At 35.6% G+C, this 24,556-nt stretch overlaps 1 protein-coding gene across 1 annotated transcript in view; it reads right to left on the bottom strand.

Annotated features, from left to right (window-relative positions):
* The window catches only part of Vps41 (VPS41 subunit of HOPS complex), a 165,466-nt gene that overhangs the window by 135,131 nt on the left and 5,779 nt on the right, over positions 1-24,556 (bottom strand). Inside the window, exon 2 of the mRNA XM_026387619.2 lies at positions 18,627-18,665. Within this exon, the coding sequence (XP_026243404.1) occupies positions 18,627-18,665 (39 nt within the window). The remainder of the gene's footprint in view (positions 1-18,626; positions 18,666-24,556) is intronic.

Genomic DNA, 24,556 nt, shown 5'->3' on the forward strand with positions numbered 1-24,556 from the left:
GACAGCATAAAGCCAGACTAAATAGAAATTCATGAAAGTAATCTATTCACTGATATTTACTTTGAAAATAACTGCAGAGTATTCATTATGCAGCTGCTATTAAAGTACCTTGAGATACATCAATGCCCCCACCCAGAATAACTACAAAGTCTTGATAAAATATATATTAACTGTTCCAGGAATCAAAAACCTACTGAGGCAACCTTGCCAAAAGAGTCAAGATTGTAGGGTGGTGGAGAAACCAGAGAGGTGAGCTGGAATTCTATAGACACCATCTTCCTGGAAACATTCACCAATTCTGGGTATAGCAGGGAAAATAGCCACTGCTGGGGGTAGGAAAAGCAGCAAATCTTTTGGTGCTCATGGGATACATAGAAAAGTTTGGAGATCTGAGAGGCCATGATTCCAGTGGAAGAGAAGGGGAGAGAACTGAGCTTGTTACATAGTCACTTTTCCCTATAAGACAACTTTTATTTTCTAAAGCTATATAGGGTGTGAAGCTAAAAAGCTAAACCATTTGCTTTGATGTACTAAGAAGACACGAATTAGAGGTCTGGAATCATCAGGAAATGGTCCTCATAAACACCACACACTGTTGGAAATCTGGTCCTTAGGGGACCTTAAAACTTAATAAAATATCCATGGAGCTCTGACTTACTTTAATCTCTGATTATAATCAGGGAACATAACTCCCAACCTATCTACAGATGTATCTACAGACTAAAGGAAAGAGAGACTCCACTTTCATTTAAACACACACACACACACACACACACACACGCATGCCTCTACAGTTTTTCACTTAAAATTCCAAAGGTTCAATTACCAGGCATACCACAAGACAGGACCAAATAACCAAAAATCAAGAAGAAAACACAATGTAAAAATAAACCCAAAAGGGCTAAGGTAGAGCACCTGCCCAACCTGTGAGGCACTGGGTTTGATCTTCAGTACCACATTACATAGAATTAAAGTTAAAAGAGACACAGAGACAGAGACAGAGACAGAGATAATAAATAAATAAACCCAAGAGTAAGACCCAGTTATTATAGTTAGCAGTAAAAGGGTATTTGTCATTGTATGTTCAAAACAAACAAAAACAAAACAGAAGAAATGAGAAAACTGATAAAAGGAAATTTTCAAAAACTGTAATCTCTAAAAAGAGAAATGAAATTTTTACAACTGAAATTAAGAGTCACTAACCAGTTTAATGGAAGTTTAGCAAATCAGAAAAGATTAGTGACACAGAAACATAAAAATAAAGCACTTTTAGACAATAAATGTTTTAAAGGGTATGTTAAACCTTTTCTTTGTGTTCCATGGGTCACACATTCTTTAATGCATTTTCCAACCACTTGTCCTTTCCTTTGGAAGTCCAGAGGACAAATGGATTTTTAAAAAGATACTGTAAGAGACATGTGAAACACAACAAAAAATGTCTAATACTTTTAAAACATTTATTGTCTGAAAGAGTATATAATGCATGTAATTTGTCTAACATATTACAAAATTAAGACTTTTAAAAAACATAATTATTTGAAAATATACTTTTATTATAGTCTCAGAAGGATAAGGAAAAATGGCAAAGAGCAGGAGCAACACTTAAAAGATATATCAACTGAGAATATTCCAAATTGCTAACATATACACCAACAAATTCAAGAGACTCTGCAACCCCAAGCAGGATAAACATGAAAGAAATCACACCTAAAACACATGATTGAAAAAAAAAAAAAAAAGACTAGGCAAAAGAAAAATGACTTCTAGAGTAATAACTGCTCTGCCTATTGAAGATTATGAGACAGAAATGACACCTTAGGGAAAACTGCAAACTCCAATGCTCACAGAAATCCTTACCTCTGTGGCAAAGAACTGCAGTTTTACTTAGAAAGGGGTTAATTTGTTTAAAATTGGAGAGCATAGGTAATAAGCATCATGCTAAAAGTTTAAAATCAGCTATTTCATCCTAGAAAGAAAGAGAGAGAGAGGAAGGAAGGAAGGAAGGAAGGAAGGAAGGAAGGAAGGAAGGAAGGAAGGAAGGAAAAAAAACACTATAAAATTAAGTGGAATTATCCCATGGACAGAGTTTCAGTTAAAAAAAAAAAAAGAAAGAAAGAAAGAAAAGAAAAAAAGAAAAAAAAACTGACTACCATAAGTTTTAATTTCCTCAAAACAGTGGATAGAGACAAAGCCAATAACCAAATTCTAAATACTAAGTCAATGCCTTATATGACATACTACCCAGTTCTTAGAGAGGTAAAATATATATATATATATATATATATATATTACCTCTCTAAGAACAACTAACAGCAACAAAAGGGAAGTATTATAAACACAGTTATCCAAAGGATCTTCACATTTGATAAAAAGATACCCCATGATAATCTACACAACCCAAGTAGCTATCCCATTCCAAACTTCTGTTTTTAATATAAAATATGAAAGCGCTAATTAATCTAGTCTAAACCAACCTGAAAAAGGAAAATAACAAAAAGCAACAAATAAACACTTCTACTTATGTGTCTACAAGGAAGAAACAGAAATCATTACAAAGTTAACATTAAATGTGACACAAATGATGTGTGCATTCTGAAGCAAATGTGTTAAATACAAATTGAATCCTAAATGTTAGTCTTTATAATAAGGTGCCACATGTTGCTCAAGTCTGGACATCAAATGTGCATCCAATGTGAAAAGTTAATTCTAGCCTCTTGACTATTTTGCATAAAAGCACTCATCCACGGACCATTAGATAAAGTTACTGTAAATAAGGTTTGCCTGTCTTATTTATAAGTGAAAACTAAATAATTTCTCTCACATAAATATACAAAAATAAATACTTTCACAACACAGTTCACTGAAGCATTCTTGCAAGGTTTCAAAACCATAAATAAAATGAAAACTCTAATATTAGGCACTTGATGTACCATTTCATGCTTTTCTGACAGGTATCTTTATGTTAAGTTAAAAGCAAGCTAAAGGTGAATTTTTAAAGTTTTTTTTCCTCCTTGCTGTAAACAAAGAAAACAAAGTGATTCAAAAATACAATTCACAGAGGTTATTCTGCTACACCACCCTATATACCACATTTTCAATAAAATAAAAATTTTAAATTAAGTAGATTTAATAGAGTTTCACTTTCATTTTTTAAAAAAAGTTTTAAACAAAAATAAGGCCTTCATGCAGTTGAACTTCCATGGTAAACAACCCAGTGTTAATAAAAAGCAAATCAATAATTTTTGTTAAATTTTAATAATCTTACAAACCTACAAATAAAACCATCAACAGTCTGAGTTGAGATGACAGTTAACTGCGTTACTATGACAACCTAGTGGAATAGAACAAGTCCTGACTTGCAGCTAAGCAAAGATATGAACAGAGTGACATTTACCCATACAAGAAAAATTTGCAGCTTTCCTTTAAAAAGAATCAATTCCTCAACTAACATGGATTTTTACTAAGTGTATAGCACTTTTAATTAAAGACAAATCCTTTAAACCTTCCTATGAAGTTCTAGAACACTATCTGAAAATAAATGTCATATCACTGTCACTCTTACTGAGTTTTGAACTTATAGGGGGGAAAATTACTTTGGAGGTTAACAAATTAAAACAATTAAAGATTTCTGTCTGAAAAACTGCTCAGCAATTTGTTACTGTTGTTAATTTGTTCCCACAGGGTAAATTTTCATGGAGGAAGTCTTGCTACCTAACATGGACTTGTATATGAAAAAGAATACTGCATTTTGCTTTTCACCTAGTAATTTTAAGTTTGTATACCAAAAAAAGGTCTCTTTTCTTTTTTAGTGTTTATAACCAACGGATTCTACATTTTTTGTCTTGTTTTAATTTTACCAATACCTTCCTTTCACACATTAGTACAATTTACCGGACTTAATAACACCGTTCATAGTTCAAATAAAGACTTGAGTTTTACTTGTAAAAAACATACGGCATATGAAATCTAGAGGTTAAAACAAAGGTCATTACATTTTTTATTACATTTTTTATTATTCCTATTTATGTAGAAATTATATGTTTATTTCTGGATACTACTTTTTCAATAAAATTCAGTCATATTTTGACAAAATAAAATGATACAAATGCACTGAAGGAAACAGTAAGATGTCCTACAAAGCCCACATTAAGATAGTAGAAACACCACCAGTCCAGCACAGCAAAGACAACTGGCAATCTCACTATACTGAGATGGCCTTTCCCAAACCAGCTTCCCCTTGGAGAAAGACCTCAGCTGAACCACCAGGAATTTTAATCAGATGAATGGTTTACTTGGTTTCATGTCATCAACTACATCTAACTAGGGGCAAATCCTTTTAATAAATATCCAATATTTTTAAAGCTAGATACAATAGGGAAACACTAACATCCTCAAAAGAAATTCTCATTGTTTAGGGGGGGGGAAAAGCACTCGTGCAGTTTGAACTTCCTCAGTAAAAGGGGAAAAAAAAAAAACCAAGTGTTAATAAAAAGCAAATCAATAATCAACCATGGGTATGAAGGTATAAAATAAAGGCTTTCTTCCTCTAGGACATTCTCTCTAGAACTGTAATTACCTTAAGGAGAATGAAATACTCAAAATTGGTAGTCAACCTTATAAGTTTAATATATAAAAATAGCCATCAAAATCCACTATCAGAACATTTGAATTTTAGAAAACTGGCATTTTAAAATATTCTCTTTGCAAATTATTCACATCCCAAAAGCCCCATGACATACTAACATTTCTTTTCAGTTACTATTTGTTAGAGATAACCAAAGAAGAACAGAAAAATAAAATCAGTTGGTGCAACATACAAATAAGAAAGTTTTTTTAATGCATAGTTGAAATTAATGCTATATGTCAGTCAAAACACAATCTGAATCTTGAAAACACAACTAACAACATTGTAGACAACAGATCTGATCACTACCACAGGATATTATCAACAAAGGCAAATTAGACAAAAACTACACATTGGATATACACATTTAAAATTATAATGTTACCATTTAATGTATATGCATAATATAGGACATCTCCAAATATATCCCATAGTCAGAGAGGTTAAGATATCCATGGTGGGAGGGAAAAAAAAAGGTAAAAATGATCCATGATGGGGGGGGAGTGCAAGATGCGGAAAACAACAGTGAAGGTCAGGCTCAAAATAATTTGAGGACTAATGACTTCAACTAGTTTTTCATTGTCTAAATCACCACCCACCACCAAACACAAAGAATGAATGCTTCTTCCTTAAAGGGGCAATTGTGACTATTAATTATTGTATGCTATAGTTCTATTACAGAAAGAACATTTTATTTATTCAAAAAGATGAGTATCTGCTAGTAAAGACAGCTTTATAAATCCTTCTAAAGTGTCAAAACATATCAAGAAAACTACATAAACAAGCTGAAAGAGTAAGTTTTGGTTTCCACTAATAACACAAGGTATTATAGCTGCCTCAATGACCAAACATTTTAGGAAAGTGACATGGAGATAATGGAACTCATCTACAATCAAACAACTGTGGTCAAAGCTCCCAGGATACCATTCCATCAGACTGCTGACAGATAAGCAATTACATTCTTATATGAATGTAAATTATGTTGTTAAACTTTCAACTTTCAAACAATATTGCTATTATGGAAAAACATATTATTAAGAAAGTAGATAAATTAGCTGATAAATGTAATCTGAATGGCACGAGTCTACTTTTTCCAATAGAAAATTCACCATGAGTTTACTTATATCTACATATTATATTTTAAAGTGTAAAATACAAATGTCTAAATGGTTCTCAACTGGAGGTGATTCTGTCCCCCAGAACATTTACATTGCTTATTTGACAACATCCAGAGTTATTTTTGTTGTCACAACTGGGTGGGGAGTTGGAGAAAAGGTGCAACGAATGGAGGTCAATTATGAAGCTAAACAACCTATGACACACAAGACCCAGAATACAAAATTATCCAGCCCAAAGGCCAATAGTGCCAAAATTAGAAACTTTGAGTTAAATTAACTTCACAAAATAAAATATTACACAGACATTAAAACTTATTTCCAAGGATAATTTAATAGCAAAGAGAAGAGTTTCATAATGTCTTGTTAGGTGAAAAATAGGTCACAAACCTGTTTTGCATAATCCAAATTCTACTAAAGAAATCTATGTGTATACATGCAGGAAATTAGAATAATAAACACCAAAACAGTAACCTCTCCATGCTTCAGGTTCTTTACCTGTAGAACAGGGATGATAATAATAGGACACACATCACAGGGACCATTAAAGGAGACAGAGAGGACAACAACAAATAAAAATTCACTATTCTGAGCTATAGCCAATATTTCCTAAATTTTCTAAAACAAATACATCATATGTGTTATTAAAAAAATGCTACTTTCGAAGGTATTTTTCAACATCTTCTTCAAAACTTTTTATAGGGTGAACTATGATTCTTATCTCTCAGAGCTGCTTTCCTTACCATAACACTTGGACCCGAAAAGTGAGAAAAAGTTGAGCCTGTAATAATTGAAGAGCTCTACTTAAGATTCACAAGATATGCAGTCTTCATAAACCCTGGTCTCTCCTTTGCCCTGTAGTATCAGAATTTCATGTTCAATTCAAGGAGGAAAAAAATAAGGTGAAGGTTCCCATGCCCTAAGCCACATACCATAAACAAGATCAACTCTCATCATTTATTTTATATTGGGAAAGCGATAAGAATATATAGAGGAGGGGAAAAAAATCAGAAAAGCAAATAAGCTTTTCATTTCCTTCTAGCCATATGGAATAACCTCACAAATCTTCAAGATATGCCATTCAGGTGGACAATTTCCGCCACTAAAGCCAACATAACCCACTTTTCCTTTCTTCCCAATATCCCTTGGTGATCACAAGATCCTTAGAAGCAGGGTTTATGCCTTTTCATTGTTCTGAACTTCACCTAACAAAACTGTGGGTACCTAATAAAGACCAGTGAAAACAAACGTCTGTTGTAACAGCACAGTGAGTTTAGTAAGCAGCTTTTCTAAGACATTCTCATTTAGATTTCCACACTCCAAATCAGAGAATGTCAACCAAAGGAACTGCAAGAAGAGGGGTGAGAAGGTGGAGGCAACCAAACAGAAGCAGGTGGCTATTCTAAGGGTAGTGTAAATTGGAACTATAGATAAATTTACAAAAATGAAACTCTAGCATCTTCCAGTGGAAGAAGCAAATAGAAGTCCTGCAAACTCAAACTTCAGGAAAAAAAATATATTTATTTCTAATCTGTAAAATGTTATATGAAAAAGAAAAATATTAGAGTTCTTGAAATTATTTAGAGGAGATTTAAATACTTCTCAAGCAAGTCTGACTACACATTCCATATACCAAGTGCAAAGAAGTACCTTGTTAGACACTCCCACCAAAGTCTTCTAGAATTTCTCAGAACTTTTCATGAAGAAACAGAAATAGGCAAAAACTTACAATAGCAATAAAAATTAAACCACTGCCAAACAAATCAAGGAGAAAGTGATGCATTTGTTGAATGTGAATTCATTGCACACTCTGATTTGTTTTAAGAAAACAAACTACATGAACAAAAGACTTTCTAGCCAACCTACCAACCCTCTGTGTCTACACTTGGAGCCTGCTCAATTCTACCAGAAGACACCCATTCTACCCCTTAAGGCCTATTCTCCAGGAAGTAGGAACTATGCCTGCAGCCTCTGCCCCCTTTATCTCCATACCCTGGTACCTTTTAGCCCTGACCACCACTTTTCTACAACTTTCTTCATCAATTAGAGACTCTAAACCCTACACCAACTGGACACTGCATTATCTATGGCCTAGGTTTCCAACCTTAAGAGCTTCAAAATTAATGGAACTCTGATGGCAGTAAGGTGGGCACTGCAGACATAATAAAGGTAAAAGCAAAAATAAATTAATAAACCAGATAACAGAAACATTAGTAAGTCTCCAAGCATTAGCACTTGCTATAATTTGGATCCTGAATGTTCCCCAAAGGCCATGTGGCTTGGTTGCCAATCTGTGGTGCTTTAGGAGTTTGTGGAACCTTTTAGAGAGAGGACTAACAGAAGGAAGTTAGATCACTGGGAGTGTACCTTTAAAGGGGATATTGTCACCCTGGCCCCTTCTCATCCCCCTCTTTATGCTTCCAGCTGCCATGAGATGAACAAGCTCCCTCTGCCACATGTTCCCACTATGATATACTATGCCACCACAGGCACAAAAGCAACAGAGTTGAGCAATCATGGGCTGAAACTTGTGAAATCATGAGCCAAAATAAAATGTTCTGCTTACAAACTGATTATCTCAAGTATTTTGTCACAGTAATAGAAAGTTGACTAACAGTACTTTTCTTTTTTTTTTTTTAAAGAGAAAGTGAGAGAGAGGGAGAGAGAGAGAGAGAGGGAGAGAATATTTTTAATATTTATTTTTTTTTTAGTATTTGGCGGACACAACATCTTTGTCTGTATGTGGTGCTGAGGATCGAACCCGGGCCGCACGCATGCCAGGCGAGCGCGCTACCGCTTGAGCCACATCCCCAGCCCAACAGCACTTTTTCAAAGACAAATCAAGTAAGATAATCACAGAATAAACTGAGAAAAATGAAAGTCATCAGAGTACTACCTGTCTCCTACAGTAAGGAATCTGCCCAGACTGTGTTAGATACCAGTTCTATTAAAAACCTTCAAAGAACACAAGTTACTTAATCTGTCCCATAACAGGGTCATATAAAAACTTCTCAATTCATTTTGGAAAATTTGGTATAACCCTAATATCACAACTCTTGGAGTACACCAAAGGAAAGAAGCACACATTTCCTAAACACTTACGGTTCAATCATCTCATGTAAAAATTTAAATGTAAATGCTTTACATAGACTCTCACAAAAATCAAACTGAACCTATATTAATAAGAAACACTTAAGATCAAGTGTTGTAGAAATGAAAACACTAGATATTAAATTATCTGACATTATCATTTGATAGTTCAAAAAACAAAAATCATAAGGCAATGTGACAGAGACTCAGGCAACATTTATAAACACTTTCAGAAACACTTGCTTCTGAAAAAAAAAGCTTTTAATAAGTTAAAAAAAAAAAGGTTTCCTTCTCAAAGAGCCTAGAATTAAGAGCTGGGAATGCAATTTGAAATCAAAAGCCAACAAGATATGATACTTAATGAGGTAAGAGAAGCATTCCCATCATCCACAGAAAACAACCCAGAGGTGCCAACTATCACTTTCACTTCTTTCAAAACCAATTTAGAAATTTTAGCCACGTCAAAAGACAAGAAAACAGAAAAGATAATAAATAGATCACTGTTGTATGGTCTTATTTGAAGATGATATGAGTAATGAAAGAACAAAACACAGTTCTGCCAAGACAGCAACCCTGAGCTGCAAGCTTCCTCCCCCCAAATCAGCCCTGAAGACAGGATAAAAATGAGAGCAAAGAGATTTCAAACTCCACACCCCCAAGTGAGAAACTCTGAAGGTAAATGAAACCACCCAGAAAGAGGAACAGGGAGCCTGCATCCAGGGAAAAGGCGGCAGTGGGGGCCGGGTGCAAGGTCAGCTGGCTAGATGCTGTGCTTACCTTCCCACAAGTTTCTCAGGGAGGTTCTGCTGCTTCATTCACTAGCACAATGGGCAGCAGACCCAGCTCTCACAAGAGGTCAGAATGACCAGCTACATTCACTCCTCTAGCTTCTATTCTGACTTCTTCCTAGGGCTACTGCCCCATGGAGTACCGCAAAGGGCACTTCACCAGAGCTCAAGAAGAATCATTGCCCAGATTCCTATGCTGAAACACATTTTTCAAGAAAGCGTTCAAAATAATAGGAAAAAAATCAGAAGATGTTGTAATAGAGATAAGAAATAAGGAACATCAAATATGTTGATAAAGTTCACTAATGTCATTTTTTTAAAAAAAGAAAGAGGAAGGGAAGAAGGGTAAAAAGCAGAGATAGGCAAAGAAGGAAGCAAAAATTATTCAAATGCCTACTAAGATAGTAAAAAATTAAATGAAGTGAATAACTAAGTACCAGTCATAAAATTAACTCAAATAATGTTTTCCTATGCCACATGCAATTTGTACCACATGCAGCCTATATATACTAAGCTAGTTACTTAAAGCCTGAGTTACCTCACTTTTTATGAAAAGGAAAAATAATATGTATTTCTGGGAATTGCTATAAGAATTAAATGTAACAAATGTTCACAAAGCACAAAGCACAGTGTCTGGTAATATTCACTGAATGTCAGTTCCCCAAAATATTACTATTATATGTGTTGTGGACCAAAGTTTAAACTGCAGAACTCATATCCTTCCTTCTAAACTGATTTCCTATCACACTACAAGAACACAAAATTGAACAAACAGTAACACATCTAATATAATTACCTCTTTGTTTTAAACTTCTTACAAAAAAATGAAGACATGTTGCCTTTGATTTTATTGCATCATTAAAAAGAATGTTTTCAGCTCAAGTGCAGCTCAGAGATAAAGTGCTTGCCTAGAATGTACAAAACCCCGGTTTCCATCCCTAGCACCAATAAGTAAATAAAGTTTTCAAACATATCTAAGTGTGAACCTTGTTATAAACAAGGGGAAAGAGACTATTACACTACTCTGTTTACTAAGCCTGGAGCCTATCCTGGACTCTTGCAAAGACTAAAAATAGTCTTAGACAAAATGCCTCAAAACTGCCCAATCCCTGGTGAAGGAAAAAATGACCACAGACTAAAACCTTAAGCTCTATCAGAAGTTTCCTCACTCCTGTCTTTCTGTGATACTATTCTGAGAGATTTATTTAATCCACTGAGGTCTTTGAAGAAAACAGTCATATTTTAATGCAAGAAATGAGATGACACAGATGTCTGGGAATATCTGTCTTTAAAGCCACTTGCACTAAGAACCAAACAGCTCATGGAAGAAAAGAGTCCTACATGCTATTTAGATGTGTCACAGGATTTCTTGAACTTGCAGAGAATGTCTTAAAACATCTACAGTGCAGAATTAGGCACTAATTGTCAGTGAGATCATCATTTAAACAACATCAATAAATAGTCATCAGAAAAGACATGTATGTTTTTATAAATATAGCTCCCCCACAAGGTTACCAGTTTCATTACAATCATTTTCTCTTATTTTCCTTTGCTTTGATATATTTGACTTCCCAAATTCTGAGAAATAAAGCCAAATGAAAGTGCTAAGAGGACAAGGTGAGCCAATCAAATTACTTACTGCATTGGATTCCTATTACTGACCACAAACTTAGTGGCTTGAAAAAACACAAATTTGTTATCTTACAATTCTGTAGTTGCTGGTCTAACAAGACCGCCTGGGGCTAACATCAGGATGTCGGCTATGTAATACTCCTCCAGAAGCTTTAGAAGAGAAACCATTTCTTACCTTTTCCAGGTTCTGGAAGGCCACCTGCCCACCTTGGCCTTGGCTGTGGGCCCTCCCTCCACCTTCAAAGCCAACAAAGGCAGGCCAGGTCCTTCCCACATCATATGAACTGTTCTCCTATCTCCCTCTATCATCTGTAAAGATCCTCGCCGTTACCCTGAGGATATCTTGCCCAGATAATGCAGGACAATCTATCTTAAGAGTTACCTGACAGCAACCTTACTTCCTCCCTGCCTTGGAACATGCCATATTCACAGGTTCCAAAGGTAAGACACAGATATCATTGGAAATTCATAATTATACCTGTTACTAATGACATGAGGATTAGGGGGGCTAAAATTGGTAGGTTATTGTGTTAGATGCCCAAAGCCAAATCTAAAGGTAAAAGACAGTTCTCATTTGCTGGTTCCTAATTAAAGCATGATTCTTTTGAGGACACAGTCTGCAGTCAAACAATTCTCAATCTGAATCAGACCTGTTTGAAAAAAAGACCTCTCAAAGTTCCAGTTTCACCACCTTCAAAATAAGGACACAACTGTATCTTATCAGAGAAGCCCTAACCACTGAAGGAAAAACTGTAACTTCTCAACCTACTCCATATACCACTTAATCAATGTTATTTCTTTTAGTCTACAATATGTATTACCACCTCATCTAACTGTAAAATATTTTTGCTTACCGTCTACTTTCTCTATCAAATACTAATGTACCATAGTATCCTAGTATTAAGAATATTTGTTGAATAAATCAAAGGATCAATCTTATATTGTCTAAAATAATTTTTCTCCCAGGCAGTGAAATTATGAATTTTGTTCAAAGGTCTATCACAGAGGGAAACATTCACCTTTCAATCTCTAACAAATGACAGATATACAGATTCAAAAAATTTTACAACCAGAAAGTTTCTACTAAGTTTCCAAATGGATAATTTTTATAATATATGCTTCAAAGGGAATGTTTATCCATGCCTGAATGATGCAATAAGCAGCAGAACCTGTTAATATTAATAGCTCATTAAATAAAAGAGCAAGTTTTTAATCTGAGAGCTCTCTGGAAGGCTATAACATTATAACCCCATGCTCCATTTTTCTCAGCAATCGATCTCATAATAGGGTTCATTACCATTTTAGTTGCTATAAATTTGTTTATTAAAATTAATACATGTAAAGAATCAATTTAAGTTTCAATAAATGATTCATAATGTTCTACCCACCAGGTGAGATAAATAAATTATTTTTGTGTGATGCACTTTCTGATTAAAAAAGCTCTCTCCTGATTTCTCACAATGACTGATTTTCATTTTAACAAAACTGATAAAGGATTCTTCTAGTGGCTGATGTACCTAGAAGCTGCATTTTATTTTAAATTTAATTTTTCATTCAACAGAAATAGCACCCGGGTTTATTTTAATAGCTTCAGCTGTCAGTCCATTTGGTTTTAGTAAAATTTATATACTGAACATATTCATGGCCTCCAAACTGTGGTATTTGGAAGGACTAAACCAGAGCTAAATAGAAATCTGTTAAGGAGGCATGTTTATTAATTAGGATAACAAAAATTATAAAGATAGAGTGGTACTAATTAACTGTTTTGTTATTACAAGCCTTTGCCCAGGGGCTGGGTAATGCAACATATGTACGTGAATTTTTGCTTCAATGGAACCTATCATAGACATTATAAGCCTTAGTTTAGCCATCCAGTTGCATTCAAGAATCATAAAAGGTCCCTGGAATCCTTACCTGGTACAATGTGGATCTCAAACACTTCAGTGTCTATCTGGTACTCTTCTCTCTCCTTGCCTTCCTCTCTTTAGCCTAATATTGTTTCCCCTTTTCATCCTTCCCTTTGCTGGTCAAGTATAATCTTGAAAGGTTAGGCTAACAATCTGATGCTTCTACAACAAAGTTGTAGAACACACTAAATTCTTCTAAGATGGGACATACTTCTAAAATATATAATGTACCAAGAAGTCATTCAAAGTAATCAGGATTTTTTTAAATACATATATCCATGAAGCAGTGATGCTTTAGTTTCAGACTCTATGACTAATGTATCATACAGGTCACTATGTTCCATAAATAGAAAAGATCCTTCAGGCAACGATGACATTTCCATATTATTGGTGCCTCAATATTCTCTCTTCGTACTACTGATTCTACTCAGAAATAAATCTGTTAAGTCATGACAATTTTGGAACTGATGATTACTTTAGCATAACGAGCTTCTCCTGTCAAATATACTCTCTGATGGCATCTTGGTTCATATTAAATAAGACAATTTATGTAAAGCACCCAGTACAACACGTGGCACACAGTAAATGCTCCACTACTTCACTTTATACATAGACAGGAGTTCCAGGGTTTTAATCCTGTCCAAGTCTATGAAGGTACACAGATAGTCTGGAATAAAATTATAGAATCACAGTGAAGTCAGTAAGCCTCCTGTAACTAGAGGTTAGGAGCCCAGGCTTTGGATTAAGACTGCTAGATTCGAATCCACTTACCAGCCAGGGACTTTCAGCAAGTTAACACTCTAAGTCTGTTTCTTCATCTGTGTCTTGGTCTGTTTTGTGCTGCTATTAACAGAATACCAGACTTGGTAATTTGTACACAAAGTTTATTTGGCTCCCAGCTCTGGAGGCTGGGAAGTCGAAGATAGAGGGGCTGCATCTGCTGTGGCCCTTCTTTTTTTTTTAGTTTATTTTATTTAGGTATATATGTTACTGTGGGCCTTCTTGATGCACCATAACATGACAGAAGGCATCACATGGCAAGCACCCAAACAAAAGACAGCAAGAGAGGATTTGAACAAAATTTTACCACACATCCTCTCTCTGCAATGACATATCCATTCAAGAGGGCAGAGCCCTTACAACGTTAACGACCTCTTAAAGGTCTTACCTATCAACACTGTGCACAGGGGATTAAGTTTCCAACACATGAACTTTGGGGAGCACATTCAAACCACAGCAATCTGTAATACAAAAGCAATCATCAAGGCCAACTCACAGGGCTGATTGATACACCTAGAATCTACCAAAGGGCCAAGCACTGTTTTCTACACTAAATACATGATCATTTTTGTAATGGTCATCATTATCAGAAAAGACTCCCAACATATTACCCCTTCCACTACATCATCTCTTCTCCAAATAGGGCTCAAAAAGTGCCTCTACAAGCAGTGACTTATAGGCTTTTAAAGTAAAATAAAATTCCATAAATTAGTTTGCTCACGTCCTTTTGTTTGAAAATATATTTAATATGAGAGCTTCTAATTTGTTTCAGCATGAGCAAAACCATTATAAAAAAAAAGATACCAATGGATTAAAAAGTACCACTTTTAAAGATGAATAATCTACATGTTGAGAAATCAGTCTTTAAGTTTAAAATTTGGGTGAGAATATATTTTTCCTTTAACTGCCTAATATTAGATTCAGTTCCCTATAACACAGCTGAGCTGGATATTTGGAATCTTCTTGACTCTTCGATCTAGCTCACCTTTCACACACCATCCTAAACTTCCTATTGACTGAACTTGAGAAGTAGCTCCTTGAAGGCAGCTCCTCTTTGTCTTCTGCTACCTTTTTGCCCAGGCCCTGCACACTCCTACCTCTTACGGGGACTTCCATGAGAACCACCCAAATGGTCTTCCTGCCATGGTCTCTCCTTCTAGGTCACCTGTTACCAGCCTTCATCTCTCCCCCAAAATCAAGCCTTTGGACAGCTCTCTGATATCCATAGAATCAAGTCCACACTGCCAGATTTGATCCATTAGGAGCTTTCAAATCTTACCTTCATATATTCTACCAGTCTCATTTCCATCTTCCTCCTACATTCCCAGCACACTGAGTGCCTCATGGTTGGCAAATACACATACAATGGCACAACACTGTCTCTGCAAATACTTTTCCTCCTTCCTGAAGACTCCTGCCCTGACTCATCTTCCAAGGTTCCCAGCATATTCACTCTTAAATATTCCAACTAAAACCATTCCTGAATATCCATCCACTCCTCTCTGCTCTTGCCTTGTCCCACTAACAGCAATCATCCCTAAGTATTGAAAAGATCTTAGTGCTTCAAAATGGAAAAGAAATCCTTTTAAAGATAATATGCTTCTCTGTTATGCTGTTCAAAAACAAAACACTATCTAAGAAATTGGCTCATAACAAGATGGAAGAAACAGTACACCATCTAATATTTTAAAAAGCCTAGATAGGAGGACTTGTTTAGTTATCCTACAAAATTTGCCACAACTAATTAAAGTATTAAGATAAATGTAGGACCCTTAACTATGGAGTCTCTTAAGTGACATGCTTAGCTATCATGTTTATAATACAGTTCTGAATTTCTCCTTTAACTGCAAAGTGAAAGTTAAAATTCTTAAATTTTTATATGCAGACATATACACATTTTCATTACATTAATTACACTACTCTTAGCAATTTCATTTCATTTGGTTGGAGTTTTCAAGATTAGTGAAAAACATATGGACAATTTGGGACAGAAAATACTTCTCAGAGATACATTAAAATGAGAACTTTAGATAAATCTAAAACAATGGTCTTCCTAATATAAAAGCCCAGTGTATATAAAATGCATCAGTTCATAAAATGATAAACAAATTGTTAAAACACATGGTTGAAAACACTACACATTACTGCTCTCAGAACTGAAAATTATCCAAGTACTTGAATAATAAAGAAGTATATAGAGGAAATGCCTGTCCTAAAAGTTATAAAACATGTTGGAAAGGAGAGAGAGAGAGAAAGGAATAGAGAAGGATTCTTTGGCAGATTAACTGGTATCTTAAAAATATCACCTCTGGAAGTGGAAAGTGGTTTAAACTAAGTAAAGAAACCTAAGATAATTTCTCCCACAGTTCAGCCACAAACAGACTTACTAAATGTATAAAGTCTGAACTTGGTTTCATTTCCTTCCACAGTTGGGTCAACTCTGATTTCTTAACTTCCTAGTTTTTTTGTCCATTTCTATTCTGAGTTTTTTAATTTCAGATTTAAGGTCAATGATCATACTTTGAAATGCCTGTTTAATGAGACTCAACTGTTTTATAAAAGGGGAACACATTACTGCTTTATGCTACATAAAAAAGCTGTATTCTCACTTTGCCTTCTTCCTATAAGAACTTCATATGGATGTTACCTACCATTTCAGTTCATTTTCAAAGTCTCAGGTGTTCCTAGACAGCAACAACAGAGGCCCCTGAGAAGGGGATGAGGCTTCTGGGTGGTTTACTAGTTTTCTGAGTTACGTAGATACAATGAAGAGTTTCTTTTAAATAAATGGAACTTTCGTTTTTTGTGGGAGTAGAGTAGGTAGTTCTGATCTTAGGATACTCTATCTGTAGTCACCCTTAATTCTCTCTGCTTTGTCCTTTTCCTTAACTACCAAGCCTCTAAGGAACACCTCCTCCATCTCTCCCAGAATTAGCACCATCCCGCACTTAGTTCCAAGCACTTTCAAGCCCTTTCCTTCAAATTTCCACGTACACCACATCTCAGAGCTCCAATGTTTTGCGACATTTTCCCACTCAGAGAGAGAGAGAGAGAGAGAGAGAGAGAGAGAGAGAGAATTTTTAATATTTCTATTTTTCAGTTTTCAGTGGACACAACATCTTTATTTTATTTTATGTGGTGCTGAGGATCAAACCCAGCACCCCATGCATGCCAGGCGAGCATGTTACCACTTGAGCCACATCCGCAGCCCACTAAGGGTGATTTTTATCTGTATTCTGCCACCACTGGGTGCTCAGCTGCACTCTGCACTTCTACCCCATCTCCACCTGACTCTCAGCTCCAGCATCAACTCCAGAGCTGGCTCTGCTGGTTTCCTGGGGTTTATTCCCCCACTTGTATTAAAATCTGTAACACTCCCTATTTCCTAATTATACTAAAGGCCTGACTTACATGTACTCTTATTTGTTCTTGTTGATTCATTTCACATCTGTAGAACATGTGGCAAGATTTAGATTTGGGTTCCTGCCATCATTCTCCTCACCTATGAAATCAAATTCCTGGACAGATCCCAAATACCGCATGATTCTATACCAATGGTTCTGAGAACACAAGGTTAGTTGTTAGTTACAGATTTCCAAATCTAAAAACAGTAATCTGAAAAGTTTTCAGTACTTTCAGTAATTAATAATGCTATACCCTATCTATAAGCACACTCAGAAATACCTTATCTGCAGCCCCACAGGAACAGAAATCCTACATAATGTTAAGAACTATAGCTAGAAAATGGTATAATATATATAACGTTTTCTAGAAAATAAGCATAAGCCCACATTTTCCCTGAAAATGCAAACAAAACTCATATAAAAACAATATGCAACAAAAATCCCAATTTAATAAACAATTGTGCTATAGTCACGTCAGTTAGAATTTCCAGCAGGTCAACACAGATGCTTTTTCATTTCCCTGAACTAAATGAAATATTGAAAGGAAAAAAAATACTATATTTAAAAATAATATATTAGTCCACCTATAAAATTGATACACTAATTAATTTGTATTATGCTTAAACTTACTTCTTATGCATATTTTTGAAAAGGAAGGATTTTTTAAAAACTCTCACTTTTTAAGAAGAATGACTTTATTCTCAAGATATAATCTTTAACATAACTCCTTCATAGTTTCCTTTTTTATTTTAAGAATTAAACTATAATTTCAATGATTCAGGAATTACACCAATAAGTACCTCATAGTCATCAAAAGAATAGATAAAAAATAAATATTAGAGCAAGGACTGTAGCTCCGTAGAGAATGCTTACCTAGCATGTACAAGGCCCTGGGTTAAAACCCCAGCACCATGTAAAAAAAGAAGAAAAAAAACAGAATACTGCAAAACCTATACTGGATAATTTTTTTAAAAAAAGACATCTCAGTGTTGAGATTAGTTTTTAAAGCCTGACATCAATTTTCCCAGTGTCCACATGCTTCTGTGCTTTGTCCACATGCTTTGCAATGAAAGAAAAACTTTTTATTCCTTTCCCTGTTTATTTCTTAAGCTAATCCATTTAGACTTTTGAAGACAACAGGCATGCTTCTCCCCTAGCCTCTACTGTATAGCCCTCATCATCCCTACCCCCAGCACCAGGAAATGTCCCACTGAGCAAAGCAGAACAAGCACAAGGGTAGGACATGGTAGTGACAAATCCTAGGGCTCCTTGAATTATCACCTTACCTCAGACTCATCGGTAGATTCTTCAAGAGACCCAGTTTCCTACAAAGATAGAGAGGGAAATGATCAGAAGACATGACAAAAGAATAAAAAGCATTTGTCAGGGGAAGGAGTCTTCATATCCCCATCTCTAATCTCTTTTTGGAAGGGTATTTGCAACCACACTTTAACAGACCCTCGACATGCCCCTACTCCCCTATGTCCCCCTCAACTTCACACCTAGGCAGGCCAAAGATGGTTTACTTAAGGGTTCTAGTGGTCCACACTTCCGTTGACCTCCCTCAAGCAGTCAGCAGGTAAACTAATTACCCTAGAATCTGTCACCAGAGGACCTGGAAGACACTTTCCCTAGCTAACAATGGAAATCCATCCAGCAAAAGTCCCTCACTGATCTTGGAAGGGAAGAGTAAACCTTCATCTCAAATTATCTACAAGCCAATTCCTTACACTGAAAACCTCTTGTGTTATTAATTATGATGCTATTAACCTGGCTGAATCAAAATGCTAAAACAGTGTTTAAAAAAGAATCCCCCTGCAGTGGTACCTAGCAGACAGTGTGTAATTTACATGCACTCTTTAAACCATTAACTCTAAGACAAATTCTGCCATTTAGCACAGTTTCCTCCTTGCTAGACAATGAATCTTGCTGCTCTGAAGGAAACAAAGCAAAAAGGGAAAAATTGACTTGATCCTGCTAATCTCTCACCTGTCCACTGAAAGAGAGAATCTGCTGATGCCATGCATCCTCAAAGAGGTCAGCAAAATGAAGATTTACTTAACGTACTTATAGATATCAATAGCAATAAAAGGTTACAACTAATATGCTGACACCGAATGTAAGCATTTTACAACAATCCATGAAATAAACAAAGAAAAAACAAAAAAAAAGGGCAAGGTCATTTCACATCTAACTAATATTTTTTCAAGAAAAAAAGAACATTTTAAAGTCAGGTGCATATATTACTCAACTCAAGCTTGACAGCAGGATAAATACAAATCTGATGTTTAGAAACATTTTTATTTCATACATCAAAAATCAGCAAGAGCTTGGTTGGTGGCAGGCAACCTCTGGAATACAATTTTATAGAAAATACAGTCCCTGCACTTGAAAACCATCTGTAAAATAGGACAAATGTTACTATTATGAGATAATAAAATTAAGAATTGTATTACTGGTATCTTGTAACCATGATGAATATTGGAATCTCCTCTAAATCCCAATGCAGCCTGTTTAATTTAATCGAAATCTTTAAAAGTTCTTATTAATTTAGAGCTACAATCCTACACAATAACTTTTTGTTCTTAGCACCACCACGATACATGAAAAATCCAACTCTTCTGCCACTTGACTGTTCCCCAGATAATGACATGTACATTTCTACCTCTTATCCTCTGCAATAACCATCCACTTCCAGGTTTTGGGCCTCTTGTCACCTTAGTCCTTCTCTTTGGGGCACATTCTATTTTTAATATTAATAGTCACTATTCTAACAAAATAGAGAACCCAGAAATAAATCCAAGCACACACAGTCAACTAATTTTCCACAAAGGCACCAAGAAGACACAATAGGAAAGACAGTCTCTTCAATAATGGTGCTAGAAAAACTGGACTTCCTCATGCAGAATGATAAATTGGAGCCTTACCTTACAATCCTCCCAAAAATCAACTCAAATTAACAAGACCTAAATCCATTAAACTCCCAGAAGAAAACACAGGGAAAAGCTCCCTGATGTTGGCCTTGGCAATGCTTTCTTAGATATCATACCAAAAGCTCAAGCTACAAAACTAAAAATAATGGGATTGCATCAAACTAAAAAGCTTTTGCACAGCAAAAGGAAACAATCAACAAAATAAAAAGGCAGCCTATGGACTGGGAAAAAAATATGTGCAAGCCACATATTTTTATAAAGAACTATACAACTCAACAGCAAAACAAAAACAAAAACATAATCCAGTTAAAAAGAGGACCTTTATAGACATTTCTCCAAAGATATAAAAACAGCCAACAGGTGTATGAAAAGGTCCTCAAAATTACTAATTATGAGGGAAATACAAATCAAAACCACTATGAGATATCACCTCCCATCCACAAGGGACAGCTATTATTAGAAAGACAAAAGATAATCAGTGTCGACAAGGATGTAGAGAAAATACTGATGGTGGAAATAGAGATTTCCATTATGGAAGAGAATTTGGTCATTAAGAAATTTTTAAATTTTCTTCCATTAAGAAAGAGAATTTGATTATTAAGAAATTAAAAACAGCCGGGTGCAGTGTACACACCTGTAATGCCCAGCAGCTTGAGAGGCTAAGGCAGGAGTATCAGAAGTTCAAAGCCAGCCTCAGTAATTTAGTGAGGCCCTAAGAAACTTAGCAAGACCCTGTCTTAAAAATAAAAAAATACAGAGGAATGGGGGCTAAATTGTGGAACCAACATAGATGCCCTTCAACAAATGAATGGATATTAATGAATGGAATATTACTCAGCATTAAAAGAGAATAAAATCATGGCATTCGTAGGTAAATTGATGGAGCTGGAGAATATCATGCTAAGTGAAGTAAGCCAATCCCAAAAAACCAAAGGCTGAATGTTTTCTCTGATATGTGGATGTCGATCCATAATGGGAAGGGGGGGGGACTTGGGGGGAATGAAGGAACTTTAGATATGGCAAAGGGAAGGGAAGGGGCATGGGGGAGGAAAGATGGTGGAATGAGATTGTCATCATTATCCTAAGTACATGTATGAAGACACGAATGTTGTGACTCTACTTTGTGTACAACCAGAGACATAAAACATTGTACTCTATGTGTGTACTAAGAATTTAAATGCATTCTGCTGTCACATATAACAAGTTTGAATAAATAAATAATTTTTTTAAAAGGATAGTGGGGCTGGGTTGTGGCTCAATGGTAAAGTGTGAGGTAAAGCGTGCCTAGCATGTGTGAGGCACTGAGTTCTATCCTCAACACTACATAAAAATAAATAAATAAAACAAAGCAATTGTATCCATCTACAACTAAAAAAAAAGTAACTTAAAAAAAGGGATGGAGAGATATCTCAGTGGTTAAGTACCCCTGCAGTCAGTCTCCAGTACCAAAAAAATAATAATAATTAAAAATAGAATTACTGTATAACCCAGCATTTCATCTTGCTTAAACACCCAAGGAAATGAAATCCATTACCTCATAAAGATATCTGCAATCCCATGTTCATTATAGCATGATCCACACTAACCAAGATAAGAAAAAATCTGTGTCTGCCAATAGATGGATGGATAAAGAAACTGTAATATGCAACACACACACACACACACACACACACACACACAGAAAGGGGGGGAGGGAGGGAGGGAGGAGAGGGGATATTATTCAGGACTTTAAGAAAGAAGAAATCCTGCCATTTGCTAAAGCATGGATAGAGCTGGAGGACATTATGCTAAGTGAAGTAAGCCTGAAATAGAAAAATATGTGTGGAATCTTAAAGGGGGAAAAAAGGCAAATATACAGAGACAGAGAATAAAACAGTGGTTACCGGGGAAGGACAGATATAGATCAAAGGATAAAAAGTAGCAGATATGTAGGATGAACAAGTCTAAAGCTCTAATATACAACATGAGGACTACAGATAGTAATAGTATATTATTGTATTCAGGATTTTTGCTAATAGCTGTTTTTGCTACAGGGGACAAAATGAATTACCTCTGTAAGATTATTAACATATTAATTTGTTTTACTATAGTAACTATTTTACTATATATGCATCTCTAATGTCATGTTGTACACCTTAAAGGCAGAAGGATCATGAGTTCAAAGCCAGCCTCAGTAACTTAGCAAGGCTCTAAACAACTCAGTGAGACCCAGACTCTAAATAAAATACAAAAAGGGAGGGGGGAGCAGTGGCGGGAATGTGGCTCAGTGTTTAAGCACCTTGTTTAATTCCTGCTACTTAAAAAAAAAAAAAAAAAAAAAAAAAGCACTGTAAGATTTTTAAAAAGCAGTTGCTATTCTGACTTCTTTATTGAACACCTATTATGCATTTCTCATAATGTTAAATGTTTTAACCATCTGCACCTTTGTAACATAGCATCCTACATCTACATTCTCATTTCCCATATCTAGAACTCTAAAAAGATACTTAATTCTCTTTAAACCCAAGGAAATTTTTATTTGGAATTAATTAAGATATGCACAAAATGTAAATGAGTGAATGTCAATTCCTATTCTTCATCAAATAAAAAAACATAAATCCCCAACCAGCAATGTCAACGCAGAGATTCAAAATCTAATTACACTCTTGCTACACACCAGAAAGAATGCAATACCAGAGTCTAACACTTCAAGGCTTGCAGTTCTCGGAGACCTGCATTTTCAGGGAAAACCAGGCTCTGAGAGCTTCCAGTGGCAAGTGGCATCAATAGAGAAGATTTACTCTATGGCAAACTAAGACCTACACTCAGTATTAGCATGAACCTCCAGGCCATAGATGTGACCTCAAAAAAAAAAAAAATTACACTTTTATCCACAATCCTACCAAAGCAATGCATGAGTGATTTCAGAAATTATCCTGGCCTGTTATTTCTCTGCTACTTTCATTCACCAATCCTCTCTCTTTAATGTCCTTAGAGACAGGTAAACAAGAAGGTGTAATATGTACCCCAATAAGGGATGTAAGCAACAAGTCCGAACCCTGAGAAAAGTTATATATTTAGAAAGAGTTCATGATTTTCAAATATGTTTCAGCTTCCAAAGAATCTTAACTATGAATCATGAAAATGTTATAAAATTGTTCTGTTCTCTATGTGGAATATGGCACACACAAAAAAACAAATATTATATAATTCTGACTCTGCAAATATAAGACAGAAGTTAAGCAGAGGGGTGCGAGGAAGGGGTAATGGGGAGTTAATGTATAATGGGTACAGATTCAATTTCTAATGATGAAAAGTTCTAGGGAAGGAAAGTGATGATGGATGCACAAAAACACAAATGCACTTAATGCCACTGAATCATACACTTAAACATGGTTAAAATGGCAACTTTTGTGCTACATAAATTTCCACAATTTAAAAAAAAAACTGTGCTATTTTGGCTGAAGCAAAAGTAATGTGCTAAAAGACTCCCAGTGACATAAATGCATAGCTGGACAAATTCTGAGTAACAGGCTGAAAGCTAAATTTAATAATTTACCTTTCATTTGCAAAGCAACCCTTGAAACTGAATCATCAAGAACTTGATCTTAATTCTCTGCACTGTGACCTGTGACCCCTCTAATATACTTTACCTGCCATCTATATTATCTTCCCAAAGCACAGATCAGCGTGTCACTGTCCTTCTCAAAGAACCCTCAGTAGTTTCCCAGTCTAAAGAATGAATTCAGATTCTCCAGCAAGGTAGTCAAAGCTTTTTACAGTCTGACCCCCAAGAGACTTTTAGCCTCACTTCCCGCTCCCTCCAAAAAGCTACACTCACCAGCCACACTAGGTGACCTCTTGCTGAGATATCACACGCTTACATCTCAATGAGAGAAGTGGCAAAATTGTATGAAGCCTGAATATGGAATACAGGTATTTTGTTTGGACTGGTGATGTTTTTTAAAGACTTTCATATAAAAATCTGTATTTATGGTTTCATGGAAATCAGACTATGTCTACATAGTATCCATATTTGCACATAACCTCAGTTGAAGCTGAACAGTAATACCTGAGATGGAACACACTTAAACCTCAGACCACTGCCATCCTCCCCACTCTGTTCATTACCACCTCTCTGCCCTGAATTTGTGATCCTTGCTGAGGCTTTCCTTACAGCCCATCCTCCACTTAGAAAGCCCTTGGCCCAACTTGGCACTCATCCTAATAGTTTTCTAATTCCCAGTATCCTCTCAAAGTTCAGTGCAACCAGCAGAGGAAATCTCAGGAATGCCAGGCAGTCA

Source organism: Urocitellus parryii, chromosome 3, assembly GCF_045843805.1.
Source record: "Urocitellus parryii isolate mUroPar1 chromosome 3, mUroPar1.hap1, whole genome shotgun sequence".
In the NCBI taxonomy this organism is placed as follows: domain Eukaryota; kingdom Metazoa; phylum Chordata; class Mammalia; order Rodentia; family Sciuridae; genus Urocitellus; species Urocitellus parryii.